This window comes from Ischnura elegans, chromosome 7, assembly GCF_921293095.1.
Source record: "Ischnura elegans chromosome 7, ioIscEleg1.1, whole genome shotgun sequence".
NCBI classification, from domain to species: Eukaryota; Metazoa; Arthropoda; class Insecta; order Odonata; family Coenagrionidae; genus Ischnura; species Ischnura elegans.
Genome location: NC_060252.1, coordinates 44400667 through 44417398, shown reverse-complemented (window position 1 = coordinate 44417398; position 16732 = coordinate 44400667). Strand labels below are relative to the sequence as shown.

At 39.7% G+C, this 16732-nt stretch overlaps 1 protein-coding gene across 1 annotated transcript; it reads right to left on the bottom strand.

Moving 5' to 3' along the window:
* Positions 1 to 6834: 6834 nt before the first annotated feature.
* On the bottom strand, positions 6835 to 10107 carry LOC124162968. The gene is made up of 3 exons (XM_046539749.1): positions 9978 to 10107; positions 9396 to 9511; positions 6835 to 7907 (listed from the first exon to the last, which is right to left on the bottom strand). The coding sequence occupies exons 1-3, from the start codon at positions 10105 to 10107 to the stop codon at positions 7077 to 7079; spliced, it is 1077 nt and encodes a 358-aa protein (XP_046395705.1). The 3' UTR covers positions 6835 to 7076.
* Positions 10108 to 16732: the final 6625 nt, after the last annotated feature.

Sequence of the window (16732 nt, the reverse complement as noted above, 5' to 3'; positions counted from 1 at the left end):
GTGTTGTTGAAAATCAATGTTCTGTGTTAAGCGTGTAAACTCCTCTGAAATTGAGTAGAGGAAGACATTTTCTTGTTGTGTTTTACTCATTATTTTACACCTGTTCGAATTAAAAAACTTTTACCAAATTAAATCTTTAATTGATTGCCTTGCCCTGCGAAATTGTGTTAATAAATAAACAAACTGGTGTTCTCTCAATGCCATAGAACTGGAAATCATGGTCCATAATGTATAGTGTGACTTAATATATGAATGTATCACTTGTTTTATGCTATATTGCCATGATTAGTGCAGTTTTTAATTATGCATTTGGTTTTTCTTTTTTAATCCAAATTTCTGTATAAATCTAAGCTAGTGTGATTATGTATTTGAAAGAAGTACTACTGCCCATTAATAAATATTATTATTATTATTAATGCACCTCCCTGCCAAACTGTGGAGACCTATGATTTCAGCTTATTTACATCCATGATGTTTGACTAAGGCAAGGACACCATAACAAATAAAATGCAAGGGTTTTCGCAAGATTCAGCAGAGACTTAGTTTTAAAAAGTCCAAAGGGGTTTTATTAGGCTGCGTGCATTCGAAAAGTCATAGCTGACATCATCAATATCTCTTACCCTGATGCATAGATTAACATAGGGATCTGGACTCATTCTTCACATTGCATCATAGCAAATATGATGTTATTACACAAGGCATTAAATAACGGCGGATCTAGAATTGATCTTACGGATTTAGTCTCCTTACGAACACCATCGCATGCTACCAGAAGCCAGCATTTATTCCACTCACTATCTCATGATCAACACTATACGTACGATTATCCAATAGCCACAGGTTTGAGAGAAGGAAATGAAGCTCCTCCTAAATTAGATATTTATGCAATGAAGGCTACACGGTTAAAAAAATGTATCTTACATTGACATGAAATGTTTTTCCTTTGTTAATGTGTAATTTCTCTCTTAACATTTTGTTATTAGAATTTGATTCTCTTGATATTTTATGTATGCCAGTTGTTGATCATCAATGGGTAATTTGCCCATGCATGTACATTAAATTTATGCATTTTGTGCAATAAATGAATAAATGGTCAATCAGGGGTGGATCCAGGATTTCTTTCTGGAGGGGGCACAAGCAAGGCCATATCCAGGATTTTGTTTGTGGGGGGAGGGGGAGAAGGATACCTCATAATACAAAACGAATGCAATGATAATGGGACCCCGTATTAAAAATCTTGCATATCTTTTAAGGGTGTGGGGAAGGCACGTGCCCCCCCCCTAGATGCGTCTATGTGGTCAATCATATACTGGCAGGTTTGCTGTTCATGGTATGGCTTCTTGATAAACATTGTAAACTTTATGAGAAGCACTGATAATGTAAAATAAATTTTATTTTTATACGGGTAAATATTATCAGTAAATTAAGTTTTAAGATGATACAGTGCATTGTTTGCAATTATGTCATTTTTTCTAAATGTGATTTGGAAAATAGTTAACTTATTGAAATCTCAGAAAAATTAAAATGTATTCTAATATATGCTTGGAAGCCTGTGTGAGAATGGTTTTTACAGAAACTCGTTTCAGGAGAGTATCAAATTGGTTTTACAATTCAAATCTGTTGGAAAGCACTTTTGGAAAACACTCTCTAATCAATATATAAGGAAAAGTGTTTCAACTGACATTCAATTGTGTCAATACAGTTCATGTGGAAGACAGCTGGAAACCAGTTACAATGGAAATGAGATTCTAATCGCTTCCTTCCATTTCCTGTCTGCTGGAAAACAGTAGAAATCAGTGTCAATACAGAGTCAAATCCGATTTTAAGGTTTCAAATCAGATTCAAATGAGTTTCAAAACTGTTGGAAATCAGTTTTTCTTTCCTGGGTATGTTTTGCTTATGAGGAAAGATCTGCATCACTTTGGATTTACTTGCGTTACGATCATATCATGGTCATGAGACCAGCAGGCTAGACTATTCAAATCTTCTTGCATGAGAGTACTTGCTATATACATGTTTTTTTGCTAACGGAAATTTTTCTGTACTGGAGATAGCTTTTGAACCATTTCAATGTTAAACCTCTTACGCCTAAATTTTGCTAATCCCCAAGTAATATATTATGATTAACTGTATCACATGCTTTTTGCAATAAAAAAATGTGATAGTTCAAAGTATACCGGGACTAGCCGCGGTGATAACTTTTACGGGAGTCACCTGCAATGCACAATCGTGCGAAAGATCCACAGAGAAAAAAATCATTCGCCTTGACCGGGATTCGAACCCGGATCTCCCGATTTCCGGTCGAGTGCTTTAGCCAGTTAAGCTACCGAGGCGTCATTCTTCCCTGTGGATATTTTCGGACACTACCGGACAAGATGTTGCTGGACTGCAGAGCATATGATGCCACAAGCAGTCCAAATCGTGCGCTCAGCGCCACAGCCGGAGAAATATATCCACAGGGAAGAATGACGCCTCGGTAGCTTAACTGGCTAAAGCACTCGACCGGAAATCGGGGGATCCGGGCTCGAATCCCGGTCAAGGCGAATGATTTTTTTCTCTGTGGATCTTTCGCAAAAAAATGTGATTACCACACGGTTGTTTTTTATCAAGATTGGTATTAACAATGTCTTCAAAATGCTCTAAAATTTCTTTTGCTTCTTTATTTTCTTGAAACCCATGCTGGTATTTACGTATAATTACCTTGTTTCTCTATATATTTGGAGAAATGAATGGCCACATATTTTTCTAAGATTTTACTTTTGGTAGGCAGTATTGATATAGGTGTGTAGATGTTAAATTCTGTATGAGAGCCCTCGTTGTGGATTGGTTTAACTATCGCTATTTTCATTCCATCAGGCACCAGGCCTTCAGCGATGCAATTTTTTATTAGAGTAGGTTAAATTATCTGCCATAGGTCACCATTTTCCTTGTTGTCCTTTATTCTGATTTCATCAGTACTTTCTCCCTTAGTATTTAAACTTTTAATTATTTTAACTATTTCTTCAATCCTCGGCTCAGGAAGGTACAGGCATTCAAGACAAGTTTGTGTTTGAGGATTTTCTAGCTTGTCATTACTATTCAATTACGTTCAATACCTTCCGTAAAATGAGGAGCAACTACAATGTCCTTTGCCAGAAATTGTTGATCTAGATAATGAATCTTGTCCTCATGAATTTCAATTTTACTGTCTTTTTCTTTCATCTCAGCTGTGAGATTCTGTGCAGCTAATTGTAGTTCTGTAACCTTATAGTTAAAGCTGACGTACAGATTTGGTAATTTATCGCACTTTTCATTGAGAAAAGAAAGGCTCTTATTGTCGCTGAGTACATGAGCTGTGGAATGTTACCGCAGGGGTTGAGAGGGTTTAACGATAAGACGCTTGGGAATGGAATATTTTGAGAACGGGGCACTGCATGAGGAATCGAGGGTGCTTTGCAGTTGTTGAGGGAATGCTGATTATCGCAGCAGAGGCTGGAAACGAAATCTGACCAGCTACGGGAGAGGGCGAGTGAAATGTGTCACTATCGGAATTATGCAAACTCGGCATTGGTAATGTAACCGTACACTGACAAAAGAAATGTTGGCATAGAAACACTTGGGAACACACTTATGGTAAAATAGAATGCCTTTTTTAAACACTTAGACACTTAGTAAGCACTAACACACACTTAGATAACACTTTACCCTTCGATAGGGCAAGATTACTCTATGGAAACGCTTGGGGACACTAACACTTGGGGAGCACGAGAATATTCCGATGGAAAGATGATGCCGGGTCAGCGGTGTGGCTCGAGACGAACAACGATGTCACGGGAACAGGGCTGACTGGTGACTCAGAAACAGGGATGACTGGACACTCAGGAACAGGGATGACTAGACACTCAGGAACAGGAATGACTAGACACTCAGGAACAGGAATGACTAGACACTCAGGAACAGGGATGACTAGACACTCAGGAACAGGGATGACTAGACACTCATTGGAACTCGCTCAACAGTGATCAATGCACCAGGAACTATGTTTTAAATTGAGAAGGACTAACAGGAACGAGAGTCAAGAAAATACCCTTTCTCATGCCTGTTTGCTCAACTCTCACAACATAGCAAAAAGCTCCGTCGTCGGTTGATTATTTCGTTTAACCTCCCCTTTTCCCTTTGAAGGTCCCTCGTTGAAGATATGAAAGCCTTCGACCCATTTTCTCGTAAGATGACTATTTTTCCATCTTAGGTCCAAACATTACTGGTCCCTACCCAGTTCTTCGCTTCGTGAAGAATCTTCTTGCGGGTGGCAGTAAGAGACTCCGTAATTAGGAAGCCCGTCGCCTTGAGATTCCTCTTTACACTCCACACTTTATCTCTCTCTTGGTATGAAAGGAATCTCACTATGATGGGCCTCTAGGAATCGTTGGAGGCACGGTGTGGGCCAATCCTGTGTGCTCGCCTGTTTTGGTGGCAATTTGCCCATTTTATACAAATATTTTAACGAACCGTGTTATTTCAGTCAGGACTGGTCAGACTTTATCAAAATTTTTGTCCCCCTAACAACGGAGTTCCTCAAGGCTCCGTCTTGAGCGTGATGCTGTTCGCTAATGCGATCAATGATATTGCGAACTGCATACAGGAGCCAGTGATAGGGTAACTGTTTGTGGATGGCCTTGTGATCTTATGCAGGTCATCCAGGGTCGTGAATGCATCGCGCATGGTGCAACTCACTATTGACAAACTCTACAAATGTACCCAAATAAATGGCTTCCAATTTTCTTCGCAGAAGACTAAGTATATTCACTTAAACGCACCCGAGACGTCTATGTAAATCCTACGTTGCACCTTGGCGGAAGAAACCTCCCATTTGTGGAATCTGTCCGTTTCCATGGGATGACCCTCGACCACAAACTCAACTGGAGAGAGCATATTAATACTTTGAAGGTGGACCGTTTAAAGTCGTTGAACGTTTTAAAGTTTTTAAGCCACGCATCTTGGGGACTGATCGAACCACCTAAATTTTACTTTACCGCACACTGGTGCGGTCGAAATTGGACTACGGCTCATTCGTGTATACGTCCGCTCGCGAGACATACTTGAGAGCACTGAATTCAGTGCAGAACGCAGCGCTGCGTCTATCCAATCAAAGCGTGAGGGGCGTATTGGACCAGCCCGGTCCCTAGCATCTATTCCGATGCAGGTGAGCCCCCTCATGCTGTTGAAGGACCTGGCTGCTTTTTCGTTGTCTCAAAAATGTAAGCAATGACGAGTCATCCATGTTATAGCATACTTTTTAAACCCCGTTTTATTACTGTTTTTAACCAAAGGACTAGAGAAACCAGGCCAGTAAGCGTCCGTTTTAACAATTTTATTCTCGGATGCGATTTCGGGCTGCCCGAAGTGCATCCTGATTCGTACTCGAAACACCCCCCTTGGATAACTCCCACTCCGGTGGTTAATATGTTTTTACGATCTCGATCGAAGTTGTCCACTACTCCCTCGGAATACCAGCGTCTTTTTGCCATGTTTCGATGGAATCCCCCAACCTTACCCCCGTTTACACAGACGGTTCGAAGGGTTTCTCTGCTTGTGCATGTGCAGCTTTCTCCCCCCTCCACGGGGACATCAGGGCGAAGTTGCATGCGGTGTGTAATGTGTACCCGGCGGATCTTTATGCTATAAAGCTAGGTTTACACCTGCGAGAAATTGCGCGAGTTTACTGTCTGACAGTCAAAATTGCAAGTGCAAACGGGTCGGCGAGCAGTGTCGCGAGCTGGGCGGCGGAGTGTCTGACACTTCGACTCGCAGGTCTAAACATGAAACTTAGCTCTAACAATGTCTCGCGCTCGCACTGTCGCCTGATCAAACCGTGGGAGATATTTCCCGACACTTTTGTGCGAGTTGGGCTGAAGTGTGGTTGCGTTCTCACTCGAGCCTCCCGTAATTAGTTGTTTTTGGTTCGTTTATTGTGTTGTGTTTTTACAATGGATGAAGGGAACGAGATGGAAAATTGCCTTGAGCAAGGAAGCAAGAAATGGTCGGACTTAGAGACTAAAAGACTTATTTCGTTGTATGAAGAAAGTGAGTTACTATGGAACGTGACATTGAAAGAATATAGAAACAGAGTGAAAAAACAGGAAGCTCTGCGTGACATCAGCAAAAGGCTGAAAATAGATCAAACTGAAGTTCAAAGGAAACTTCACAACTTACGAAGTCAATATAATTCCGAGCTGAAGAAGATTAGGAAGAAAATGTCAGGGCAGTCAACGGATGAAGTATACGTGTCTAACTGGCCATATTTTGCTGCGCTGAAATTTATTCAAGTGAACTTGCCCACAACATCCAGTACTTTGGTAAGTAAACATGCTATTTATATTCATGTACTATACATTTTTACTGTTCCGTGAAAGGGAACGTTTTGGTGGGGTGAAGGTGACGTTCATAAAGCGTAAGATAATTGCGGTTTTCATTAAATTTTTATTGAAGAGCATATTCATTTCTTGCAAAATGAAAAAATACAAAAAACACTAAAAAATCAAACGTGTTTTACTGTCTTTTGTAACTACCACCACATTTTTAGTTTGAGGTCATCTATATATTAAATTATTTGCAAATAGAATTATCAAAAATAACTACCATATTTAGTTCTGCACCTTTTTTGATGTTTTGGTATTTATTAATTCAGTACAACAATAATTATTAAATAATGTCTAATATATACATTCGTGGCCAGATGTTCAGCTAAATCACATAATTCGCTATAATATGAAATTTAAGAGACACACAAAACACATTTAAAAATGCACTTGAAAAATTACATTTATTGCTATCAATTTTTTACTATCAATTTTTTACATCAAGCCTTTAGTAGCTATAGCAAAGTTTTTACCTCCACAATTAAAGAATACCAATGCATTCTAAATAATTTTAAGTATCGTATCTGTGTACTGTTTGTTTCATTAGTTACTAGGCTAATAACAGCTATAAAAACATATAAACATATAAAACTACATTATTCCCACTGGTAGAGTACAAAAAAACTATTTTCAAAAATTGTCCAGCGCCTTGCTGTTTTGTTCCTTGATGCCAAACTCCTAAATATGCCTATACTGCCAGTGAACCTTCCCTTGGGGAGATGAGAAGTACTCAGTGAATTCTGTACGAACTAGTTCTGCAGCTTTTGGATGGTTTCTACTTTGTGTTGTTTGTAGAGGAATTAAGTTCCTATCAGGTATACCCTCTTCTGAACGCCAGGATCCATCAGCGACAATGCCAGTATCTGTGGCTTCCACGTCAAAAGTTCCTACGGGGGCATATCTTTTAACGGACTCCTTTCCTTCCATCAGATAATTATGCAACGTGCATATTGCCAACACAACAGTCTTTACTCTTTCAGGATGTAAAAGCATGGGCTTTCGCAAAACTCTAAATCTGTTTGCGACCAAGCCAAATACATTTTCAACTATTCTTCTGCATCGAGATAGCCGATAATTGTACACACGTTGCTTCATAGCTGGGTTGCGAAACGGGTACGGTTTCATTAAGTAGGTACTTAATGCAAAAGCATCGTCAGCAACGACAACATATGGCAATGGAGACTGCCGTCCTTTCAATGCAGAACGATTTGGTAAATTTAACGCGCCGTTCACAATGCCTGTTTTTAGGGAACTATTGTTAAATACCCCTCCATCACTAATTCTACCATAGCAGCCAACATCGATGTAGATAAACTTGTAACAACTATCGACCATTGCGAGCAAGACAATGCTGTGTGTCCCTTTGTAGTTGAAGTACAAACTTCCACTATTTGGAGGTGCTTGCATTACGATATGTTTTCCATCGAGGGCACCAATACAATTAGGAAAATCCCATGTGGTTTCAAAACCTTCGGCGATTTGTATCCATTTTTCTTTGCTTCCAGGCATCTGAAACAAGAAGACACTGTCAACATTCTACTTGCACCTCATTTTTGGGGGGTTTTGGGGGTATAAATTACGAAATAAATTAGTATCCTTGAAAATCCTGGTGGCTCCTCATCCTTGTACATAATAACTTGAGATATTTTACCATAATATTTGTGTTAAGGATCTGCCGTAGCTGGGACAAATTTATTAGTAGACAAATTTAACCCCACCGAAACGTTTTCATAGAAATACACTACTTAATAAGAAGTAAACACTAAGAGCAACATATTCTTGTTCTTTCCAGACAATTAAATCCAAGCAGAGCAATGACGTAATGCAAGGGAATGGATCTGACGAAGAATATGTTGATGATTCTGGCACATCAACGATTCAGCGCCAAGAAGATACGGAGGAAGAAATGCAAGCCCCTGCAATCAAGAAGAAAAAATTAAAACCTTCTCAAGAAATGCCTCTTTATGTTCAACAGGCAATGCGCCAACTCAATCAGGCAAATGATGAGGAACAAGTATTTGGGGATTTTTGTGCCTCAGAACTGCGACAGATAAAAAACCCAGCCAATAAACGTGCTTTTAAACAAATTGTTATGGAAGCAATTACGAACATAGGAGAAGCTGAAGCACTTGGTGTAGTCTACAAGCATAATAGACCCCTAAATTTTACTTATTCCCAACCAACTGCTGCACAGGCTTCCCCATCTCCTCATATCAGTGAAGGCTCTTCTTCATCTTCATATTCAGAGCAGCACCAGTACGAAGTTCAACGCTCGATCCAACAAATGGGTCAGCAGGAACACCCAGAACATGAATCATCTTTGCTACAACTGAGTGGTTACAATGCTACTTCCTAAGATAAATGTAACTACGCTTAAAATATAAAGTTTTCTAAAAATGTTCTAAACTATATGCAGTAAAATTTCGTGTTGAACTTAAAAACCTAAAAATGTCAAATTATTTTTAAGAACCCAAATTGTTTTGACAGCTTAATATTAGGACTAATAACTTCCGGCTTTACTTTGTGAAGCCTCTCCATATTGGAAGTAATGAAATAAAACTTTGTAAGGTTCACTGTTATTTAATTATGGGCACGTCCTGGGTTTCGTAACTTGGTTACCTGACGATGTAACCAAGTTACGAAACCCGGGTCGTGCCCATAATTAAATAACAGTGAACCTTTTTTTTATTAAAAAGTTTTATTTCATTACTTAATATTAGGAGTTTTTGCTAATTGCTTATGCGTGTACATTAAAATGCCGAGTGCAACCAGTGACGGACACTGGTGGCCGATGGGGCGTTGTATCAATTTGTTACCCTCGGCATGCCCTTTGTTAATAGCTCCCATTTTATCCAATGCTCCGATACACCAATGGCCACTAGTTACCCTCGGCTAATAGTGGCCTAAGGTACATATTAGTGATGGTAATAATGTGTCAGTTACTATTGTAGTCAACGTCAAGGCTAATTTTAAAAAAGCTAATTTAAAAACTCTTACCTTCATTACAGTTTCTTTGAGGGTGTCATATATAGCTGCACACACTTCCGGTATGAATATACTCATGGTACTTACTGGGATTCTGAATAAGTACATCAGAGAATGATAAGAGTCACCTAGAAAAATTGTAGATTGCATTACAAATACAGTGCATAGATAGTATAGCGCCAAACATATAGCTATGCATGGTACCATTTGAGTGGGACAAATTTTGTCTCAAGTGAATAGGGATGGACAATTTTACTAATTTAATAGTATTAGCTATTCCTATTAAATTTGAAGATGCAGTTTAGAGACATTTTATTAAGCAATCAGTAAGCTATAAACACCATAGCCTAAATTTAATCAAAATCGATAGAGCCATTGTTTTCTTAAGATTAATTTTAGAATGAGATTAATTTTAAAATGAATTTTTCTGGCAAAAAAAAATTTTAAATCAAAAAATGAAAAAGAAACGTATCCGTTTATTCATTAACTACAACCACATACCCATTTTGGTCAAAATCGCTCAATTTGTTTGGTTACTGTGGATATTTACACATAATCAGGCCAGTATCATGAATAAAAAACCATTATACTTACCAGAGGCGAGAAAGCGTAGGGTAACTATCAGCCGCTGACTCGCTGATATGGATTCCCTCAAAAATGTGTCCCGTTTTTGGATTTTTGGCCCAACAAAGTTGAGCAGATTCTCCAGCTCTACAGCAGACATCCTTATGATATTTCTGAACTGTTGAGCGTCCTCCATTTGTAACTCGTTTATTAATGTTGTAAAAGCTCCCAAATGTCGCCTTCTCTCAATCCACTCCTTGACCCAGATACTCCTCTTCCTTTTCATTCTTTTATCTACTTCATGCCAATAATGAAGTAACACCACCGCAGCAGCAGTTTGCGCACGTCTGCTTCGTGGCATTGTAAAACTCTACTGACCACGGCAGGAGAGAGACCACTTCCGCGAGTTGAAATTGCACCGAATGCTGTCACATGTAAACGGATTTCATACCAACTGTCGCAACCAACAGTGACACTGGCTCGCGCGAGAGCTCGCAAAATAACTCGCGTCCAACTCTCGGGAAAAATTGCATCTGTGAGTTTACACTATGCGACACCACTCGCGCAACTTATGTCGCAACTTTTCTCGCAGGTGTAAACCTAGCTTAAGGACAGCTCTAGAAGCCCTAGGTGACGACGGTGGTTCCTTCGTCATACGCACTGACTCCCTGAGCTCGCTACAATCCATCTCTGTCTTCTAACCCGTGCACCCGAACATACAGGAAATACTTCCTGTTGCTGACCCTTATGAGAAAGAGTTTTAATATCTGTTTTCTGTGGGTCCCGGGACATGAGGGAATAGCCGGAAATGAGAAAGCAGATGCTATGGCTAAGGAAGCGCTGAGTGACGAAGTTTGCGTCGACGCTAGTTCCCTACGAGGACCTAAGAGCCTCACTCAGAAATGCGTTACTAGAATAGTGGAAGGAGTCGTGGCAGACTCTGAATCATAATAAACTCCGTGGCATCAAGGGCGTAACAGCAGCTTGGTCCTTCTCCTCCCAGAGCAATCGGAGAGAGGAGGTATTACTCACACGGTTGAGGATACGGCACTGCCCTTTGACCCATGCGTTTCTCTTTACTGAAGAGAAAGAACTTCCCCAATGCAATGATTGTAGGTGCCCGTTAAGTATTCAACATATCCTTATAGATTGTGATAAGTACCGCGACGCGCGGAGACAGATTAATCTAGGGGGAGACCTAGAATCCCTTCTAGGAGACCACCCTACCAATATAAATTATACATTTCGGTTCCTCTAGGAAATAAGCATTTTCAATAAAATTTAATTTTGCTCACTTATTTTACGAAGTCAACATGTACAGTGGCTTTCTTTTAATAAAGTTTAGGAATGATATAGTAGGGGTGCGAAATGACCTAGCCGTCAACGCACCCTAAATTGAAATACTGCTACTGCCCTTTCATGCCTTGAATATATAAACAATGTGGAAGGGAATAAAAACTTGTCACATGTAATCTTCTTCCTATTGCTATTCCTCTGTTGTATCCACTCCATAAGAATGGCCCACATTCAAGCGTTTTACTAGTGCTTGGACGACAGCCTTTCGGGGAGACATTGGAAGTGCTCGAGCAGTTTTTGATACTGCTTTACAGAAGGTCTGTTTGCAGCTGTAGGGCGAGGGACCTGATTTGCATTCTGGAGAACTGACCTGAGCTGAATTCTTTGGCATAAGTTTGGCAGGTCTTTGCTCTTATTTTCTGTCCCCATCTTTGCTTTCTCTTTTCTTCTTTGCCAGTCGTGTTTTCTTTGTTTTTGAAAAATTATTAAACATCTTCCTTTCTATTTCTAAGTACCCATCACGATCATTTGCTTTGAGTCTGTCATGCATTCCCTTTATACTAGCAGAACCTGTTGACTATAGTTATAAGACCTAGTAAAATTAAATATTTCAATATTTCCACTGGGTTCTATTTTAACTCATTGAAATAAAATGCAGTAAACATACTAAAATGTCTGATGTTACTATTATTAAGAACTTCCACTATGTCGTGCCTCACAAATGTAGATCTCCATTTACATTCTGAAAACGTATAGTATTTTTTAACTTATAAGTTTCAGTCATTACTTTGTGGTTCTTAGTTGAACTTGCAAACAAAACAATCATGTAGTCCATATTTGGTTATTTTCTTACCAGGGTCCCCATGTAGTAATTAGTAACAAAAATAACACGCTATAATTATTCGTGCACTGGAACATAATATGTCGTGGCTAAAGGTGACTAGATTCTAGTATCATCAAGATTTTAATGAAGAACAACTATCTCAATGATTTCAATCCTGAGGTCTACCACACACTGACACTGAAGAAGTTAAGTTCCTCTTCCCTACCTTGAAGAACTGGAAATGTTGAGGCGACAACATTCAAATAATACAAATGAGTTAAACAGTCATGCCTTACTTTATTAATTACTTTTTGTAACCTTCTCTCTCCCCTTAGAATATCAAATTTCACTTGTTCTTCTGTTTACTACAATGTACCCTTTCAATCACTGCTCCTACTCCTGTGCTACAATGTAGTGTTATGATAGAAACCTAATTCTTGGCCCTTCGGCAAATCAATGCATCATGCCACACCCCCAACCTCGCATAAAAATGCTTGTGAGTGCCCTAAGCACAATTTTCAATTTTAATTGCCGCAGACCCTGACTTATCTGGCCTAAATTTACGTCTTCATTTTCTCTTTTAGAGTGAAATATCATCACCATTTAGTTCTGAAAGGACATGGTAAATTCGTTATGTAAGTTGCACATTATTTTGTGTAATGTCCCGAACTTAACGTTATGCATGGGGGACAACAAATTTAACATTATGGTATGTTTTAATGTAATTAATCTTTTGCATGCTAAAAAGCATTTATTTTTACTTTAAAGCTGTTTTGAAAATCATTTTAAAAGTTGCTGTCTGCTAAGGAACTTGCTAAATAAAGAAATTGATCTATTTCATGTTACTTACATGGCCATGAAACAATCTATTTTTAGAGACTATCACTATTTATAAATGCTTAAACTTATATGAAATCGTTTCAGGCTTAATTTTGTAGAATATTGTTATATACATGATGAAAACACAATGGCAATTTCCACACATTTTAATTTAACACTTAACGTCCGACCATGGCTTCGACACTTGGTGTCATTATCAAGGAGACCTTGCAACTCTGTGAGTAAATACTCACACAGGTGCAAGGGAGTCCGGCTGAGCCACGGGAGTGGCAGAGGGCTTCTTCCGGTACAATTGGTGCAACGGCTGCCAGAAAATAGTCCGGCGGTGAATCGCCGGATCGTAACCGTCTTTTCGACTCCATGTACCGCCTCTTGAGGTTTAGGATTTTATCCTTCATCTGGCAGCCGTTGCGGGGGAACCCTCTCCTCGTCATATCCTTCCATTCTTCTAGCCCTCTCGTACATTCAGTTGATATTTTCCGGACAAACAATTAGAATAAATCGAACAATTAAGACTAATTCACCCGACGAACAATTAAAAATAATAACACTGCATTCAAATAAGTTAAAAACAAGTGCATGTACATGAATGCTAATAATTGTTGGAAAGCAATATCAAATTAAGTGACATTGACTTATTTGTCCTTTCTCCTATCACTCTGGTACAACCATTTTGATATTTCCCGGACACACCGTTTGAATTATAAAAAAAATTTAAGGTTAATTTCCGGCACAAACAATTTAAAAATAACCTTACTGCATTCAAATTCAAAAAGGTAAAAACAGGTACATGTACATGAAGCAAGAATTCTAATAATTGCGGCAAAGCAACATCAAATTAACTGAACATTGAATTATTTGTCCTTTTTCCTATCACATTGGTACAACCAGTTTGATATTTACAATTAGAATTAATCAATTAATCATCACGATCAAACAATTAAGGTTAATTACCCGCACAAGCAATCTAAAAATAAGCATACTGCACTGATGAAGAAAGTATTATTACTCCCTGGGGTAGATAGGAAAAATACTTGACCATTATATTAACCTCCTGAAATACCTGTTAACACAGTGATTGTTTTTGTGCCTTCGGGGATTCCTTTTCATCTCTGTTGTTCTAAGCCAGGTGAAGTTGGCAGCAACTGAATTTACCATCAATTTCGACAGGTTTCGTCTAACAAATAGGCCGAGGTCTTTCGTTTCCATTTCCCCCAGAACGTTAATCTGGAAAAAGAACAGATTACCAATGGTTAATCATACCATTTGCCAAAACATCTATTAATTTAACTGTGACGTTACATCGTAAATCTAGTTGATTTTTCACGTAGGCCCAGACAAGGGAAATACTCCAACCGTCGGTCACATGCTGGATCAGGGAAAAACTCCACAAACAAGAAAAACAGCTCACAAGAAAAAGGCAGCCAAAAATAATTTACGAGTTATTACCGTTCGATATCTATTCAAAATAGAGTATTCAAAAATCAGAAGTATTACAGAAAACAGTGATAGTAATTCATGAACCCAAAGAAAACATTACCAGCTAAATACCAGCAGAATAATTGCTCAAAATTTGCCATGTCTCACTAGACATGTGTCCCCGACCGGCCCACGAGCAGAAGAGGGCTTGCCTAAGCAGGACAAAACAGGATGTGAGGGGAGGTATTCTTCCAGGGAGTGGAGGGGTAGCCAGGCGAATTCAACTACTGCGCCACTGATGCGTCACTGCTCCTGCAGAAACGGCCGCTCCGCAAAACACCATTCCCTTGTTTTGAGACAACAGCATACCCGCCAGAATTTTCCCCTCAACTTCTGGGTTGGAGACATCAGTTGAATCAGAGGGATATTCATTGGAACACATGGAGGGGAAGGAGATACTGGGGTGAGGTGTTGGAGGGAGAGAGAGTAGTGATAGGACAATGGTAAAACTTCTCACTCCAAGTGCAATACTAAAGCCTTAGCACCGATTTCCCCTTGCTTGCCAAGGAGTAAGTATTTCTCCGCAGTAGTCCTATATAAGTCTTGCATTGCAGGTAGGTTGGTTCGGGGTTGTTTCGGGGCTGTTTCAGAGGCTGATTCCAGAGGCTGAGTTTCCAGAGGCAGGGTTTTCAGAGACAGGATTTTCCAGAGACAGGATTTTCCAGAGACAGGATTTTGCAGAGACAGGATTTTGCTACAGGCCTTTTGCGCGAAAAATCCTTTGCGCGAAAAGTTCTTGGCGGGAGAAGTTCTGCGGATAAGTTCGGAGGAAGTTCGAAGAATTTCTGGGGGGGGGAGGGGTACCAGAAATTTTTTGGGGGGGGGGGGGGGGAACACTAAAAAATGCCACATAACTTTGCTTCACATCTAAGAGTTAAAGTGAAAACTGACCAAGTACTTCTTAAATTGCTCATCCAGTCCCAATAATGCCTCCATTTCTATCACCTGCTCCTCACATAAAACAGGCAATTGCATGGGAGGGGTACATGAGCAGCCCTTTGTATCTCTCCCCCTCAGCTCTCCCTGCTGCAAGAACATCAGAATTAAATCTGTGTTTTTCTTTATAGCAGGTACATCAGCTTTGATGGTAGACAGTTCTCCCTCGTGGATGTCTAGTCTAGCGAAAGACATAACTAGCCTCTCATCACCAGCTACATCTAGAAAAAGGCAAAGCTTGAATGAAGCTCAGAATATAAATGAAAAGTTATAGTGGAGATAGTTAGGCTCATCTAACCATCAACAAAGTCATTTGATTAATAAATTTATATAAGGGACTCACTCTCTCCTTCCAAACATATTTAGCGCGCGCGTACGTGGACGAGGGAAGTGATCTTCGTTCGAACCAAGAATACGCCGTTCCGAATAACAATAATATATTTAAACCTTGCTATCTACAGCTAAAGTACAGGTGAACATAAAACCCAGAGGGCGCCACTTCTTGTTGCTAAGGTGTTTACTGGCCGTGGAGAGCTTTTCGACTGCTACTCTGTCTCTCGTGGTGCCTTCTCTGTGGTGGCAGTTTTGGCTTACAGCGCCACCAAGACTGGGTGCACCTAGTGCCACCTGCTGGCCACCACGGGAACTACCAGACGGCAGCTCGACAGCTGCTACACATATATCAATTTAAAAAGCTTCATATGTAAGAGATACGGTGAAAACTAAGCAAGTACTTTTTAAATTGCTCATCCACTCTGACATTGCCTCGATTTCTATCAGCTGCTCCTTGCATAACTCAGGCAATTGAATGGGAAGGGTATATGAGCAGCCCTTTTTATCTACCCCCCTCAGCTCTCCCTTCTGCAATAGCTTCAGAATGAAGTCAGTGTTTTTTATGGCAGCTATATCGGATTTGATGGTAGACAGTTCTCCCTCCAGGATGTCTAGTCTAGACAAAGACATCTCTTGCCTCACATCATCAGCTACATCTAAAAAAGAAAAAGCTTGAATGGAGCTCGGAATAGAAATTATAATTGAGAGAGTTTGGTTCATCAAACCATCAACGATGTCATTTTATTAAAATGCTCTCTCTTTTTCCTGCATCTAGAAATCAAGAGATGAATTATGATCCAGTCAAAACAGGAATGATAACTGTACCTAATTTCATCTAATCTGGTGAAAGATCATTCACATTACATTACATTATCACCAAGTTCCTCACTCAGCATTTTGATGGACTCTTGGTGGCTGAGGCAATAGCTTCTGGATTGCTCTTTTTCATTGCTGGAGGGGAAGGAATAATTGATTTTACTCTCGCTGAACTTTCATCCTCCGTAGATTCCTCACCCGGTTATTTATTTTTTGTCGGAATTATTACCCTGCCTTTCCTGAGAATGGCATCTTGATACAT

Excerpts from the sequence above, each read along its gene's own strand:
- LOC124162968 (XM_046539749.1), bottom strand. The coding sequence starts at position 10,107 with ATGTCTGCTGTAGAGCTGGAGAATCTGCTCAACTTTGTTGGGCCAAAA. Across the intron at positions 9,512-9,977 it reads CCTACGCTTTCTCGCCTCTG|GTGACTCTTATCATTCTCTG; the intron begins GTAAGTATAATG and ends CAATTTTTCTAG. Across the intron at positions 7,908-9,395 it reads TCAAAGAAACTGTAATGAAG|ATGCCTGGAAGCAAAGAAAA; the intron begins GTAAGAGTTTTT and ends TTCTTGTTTCAG.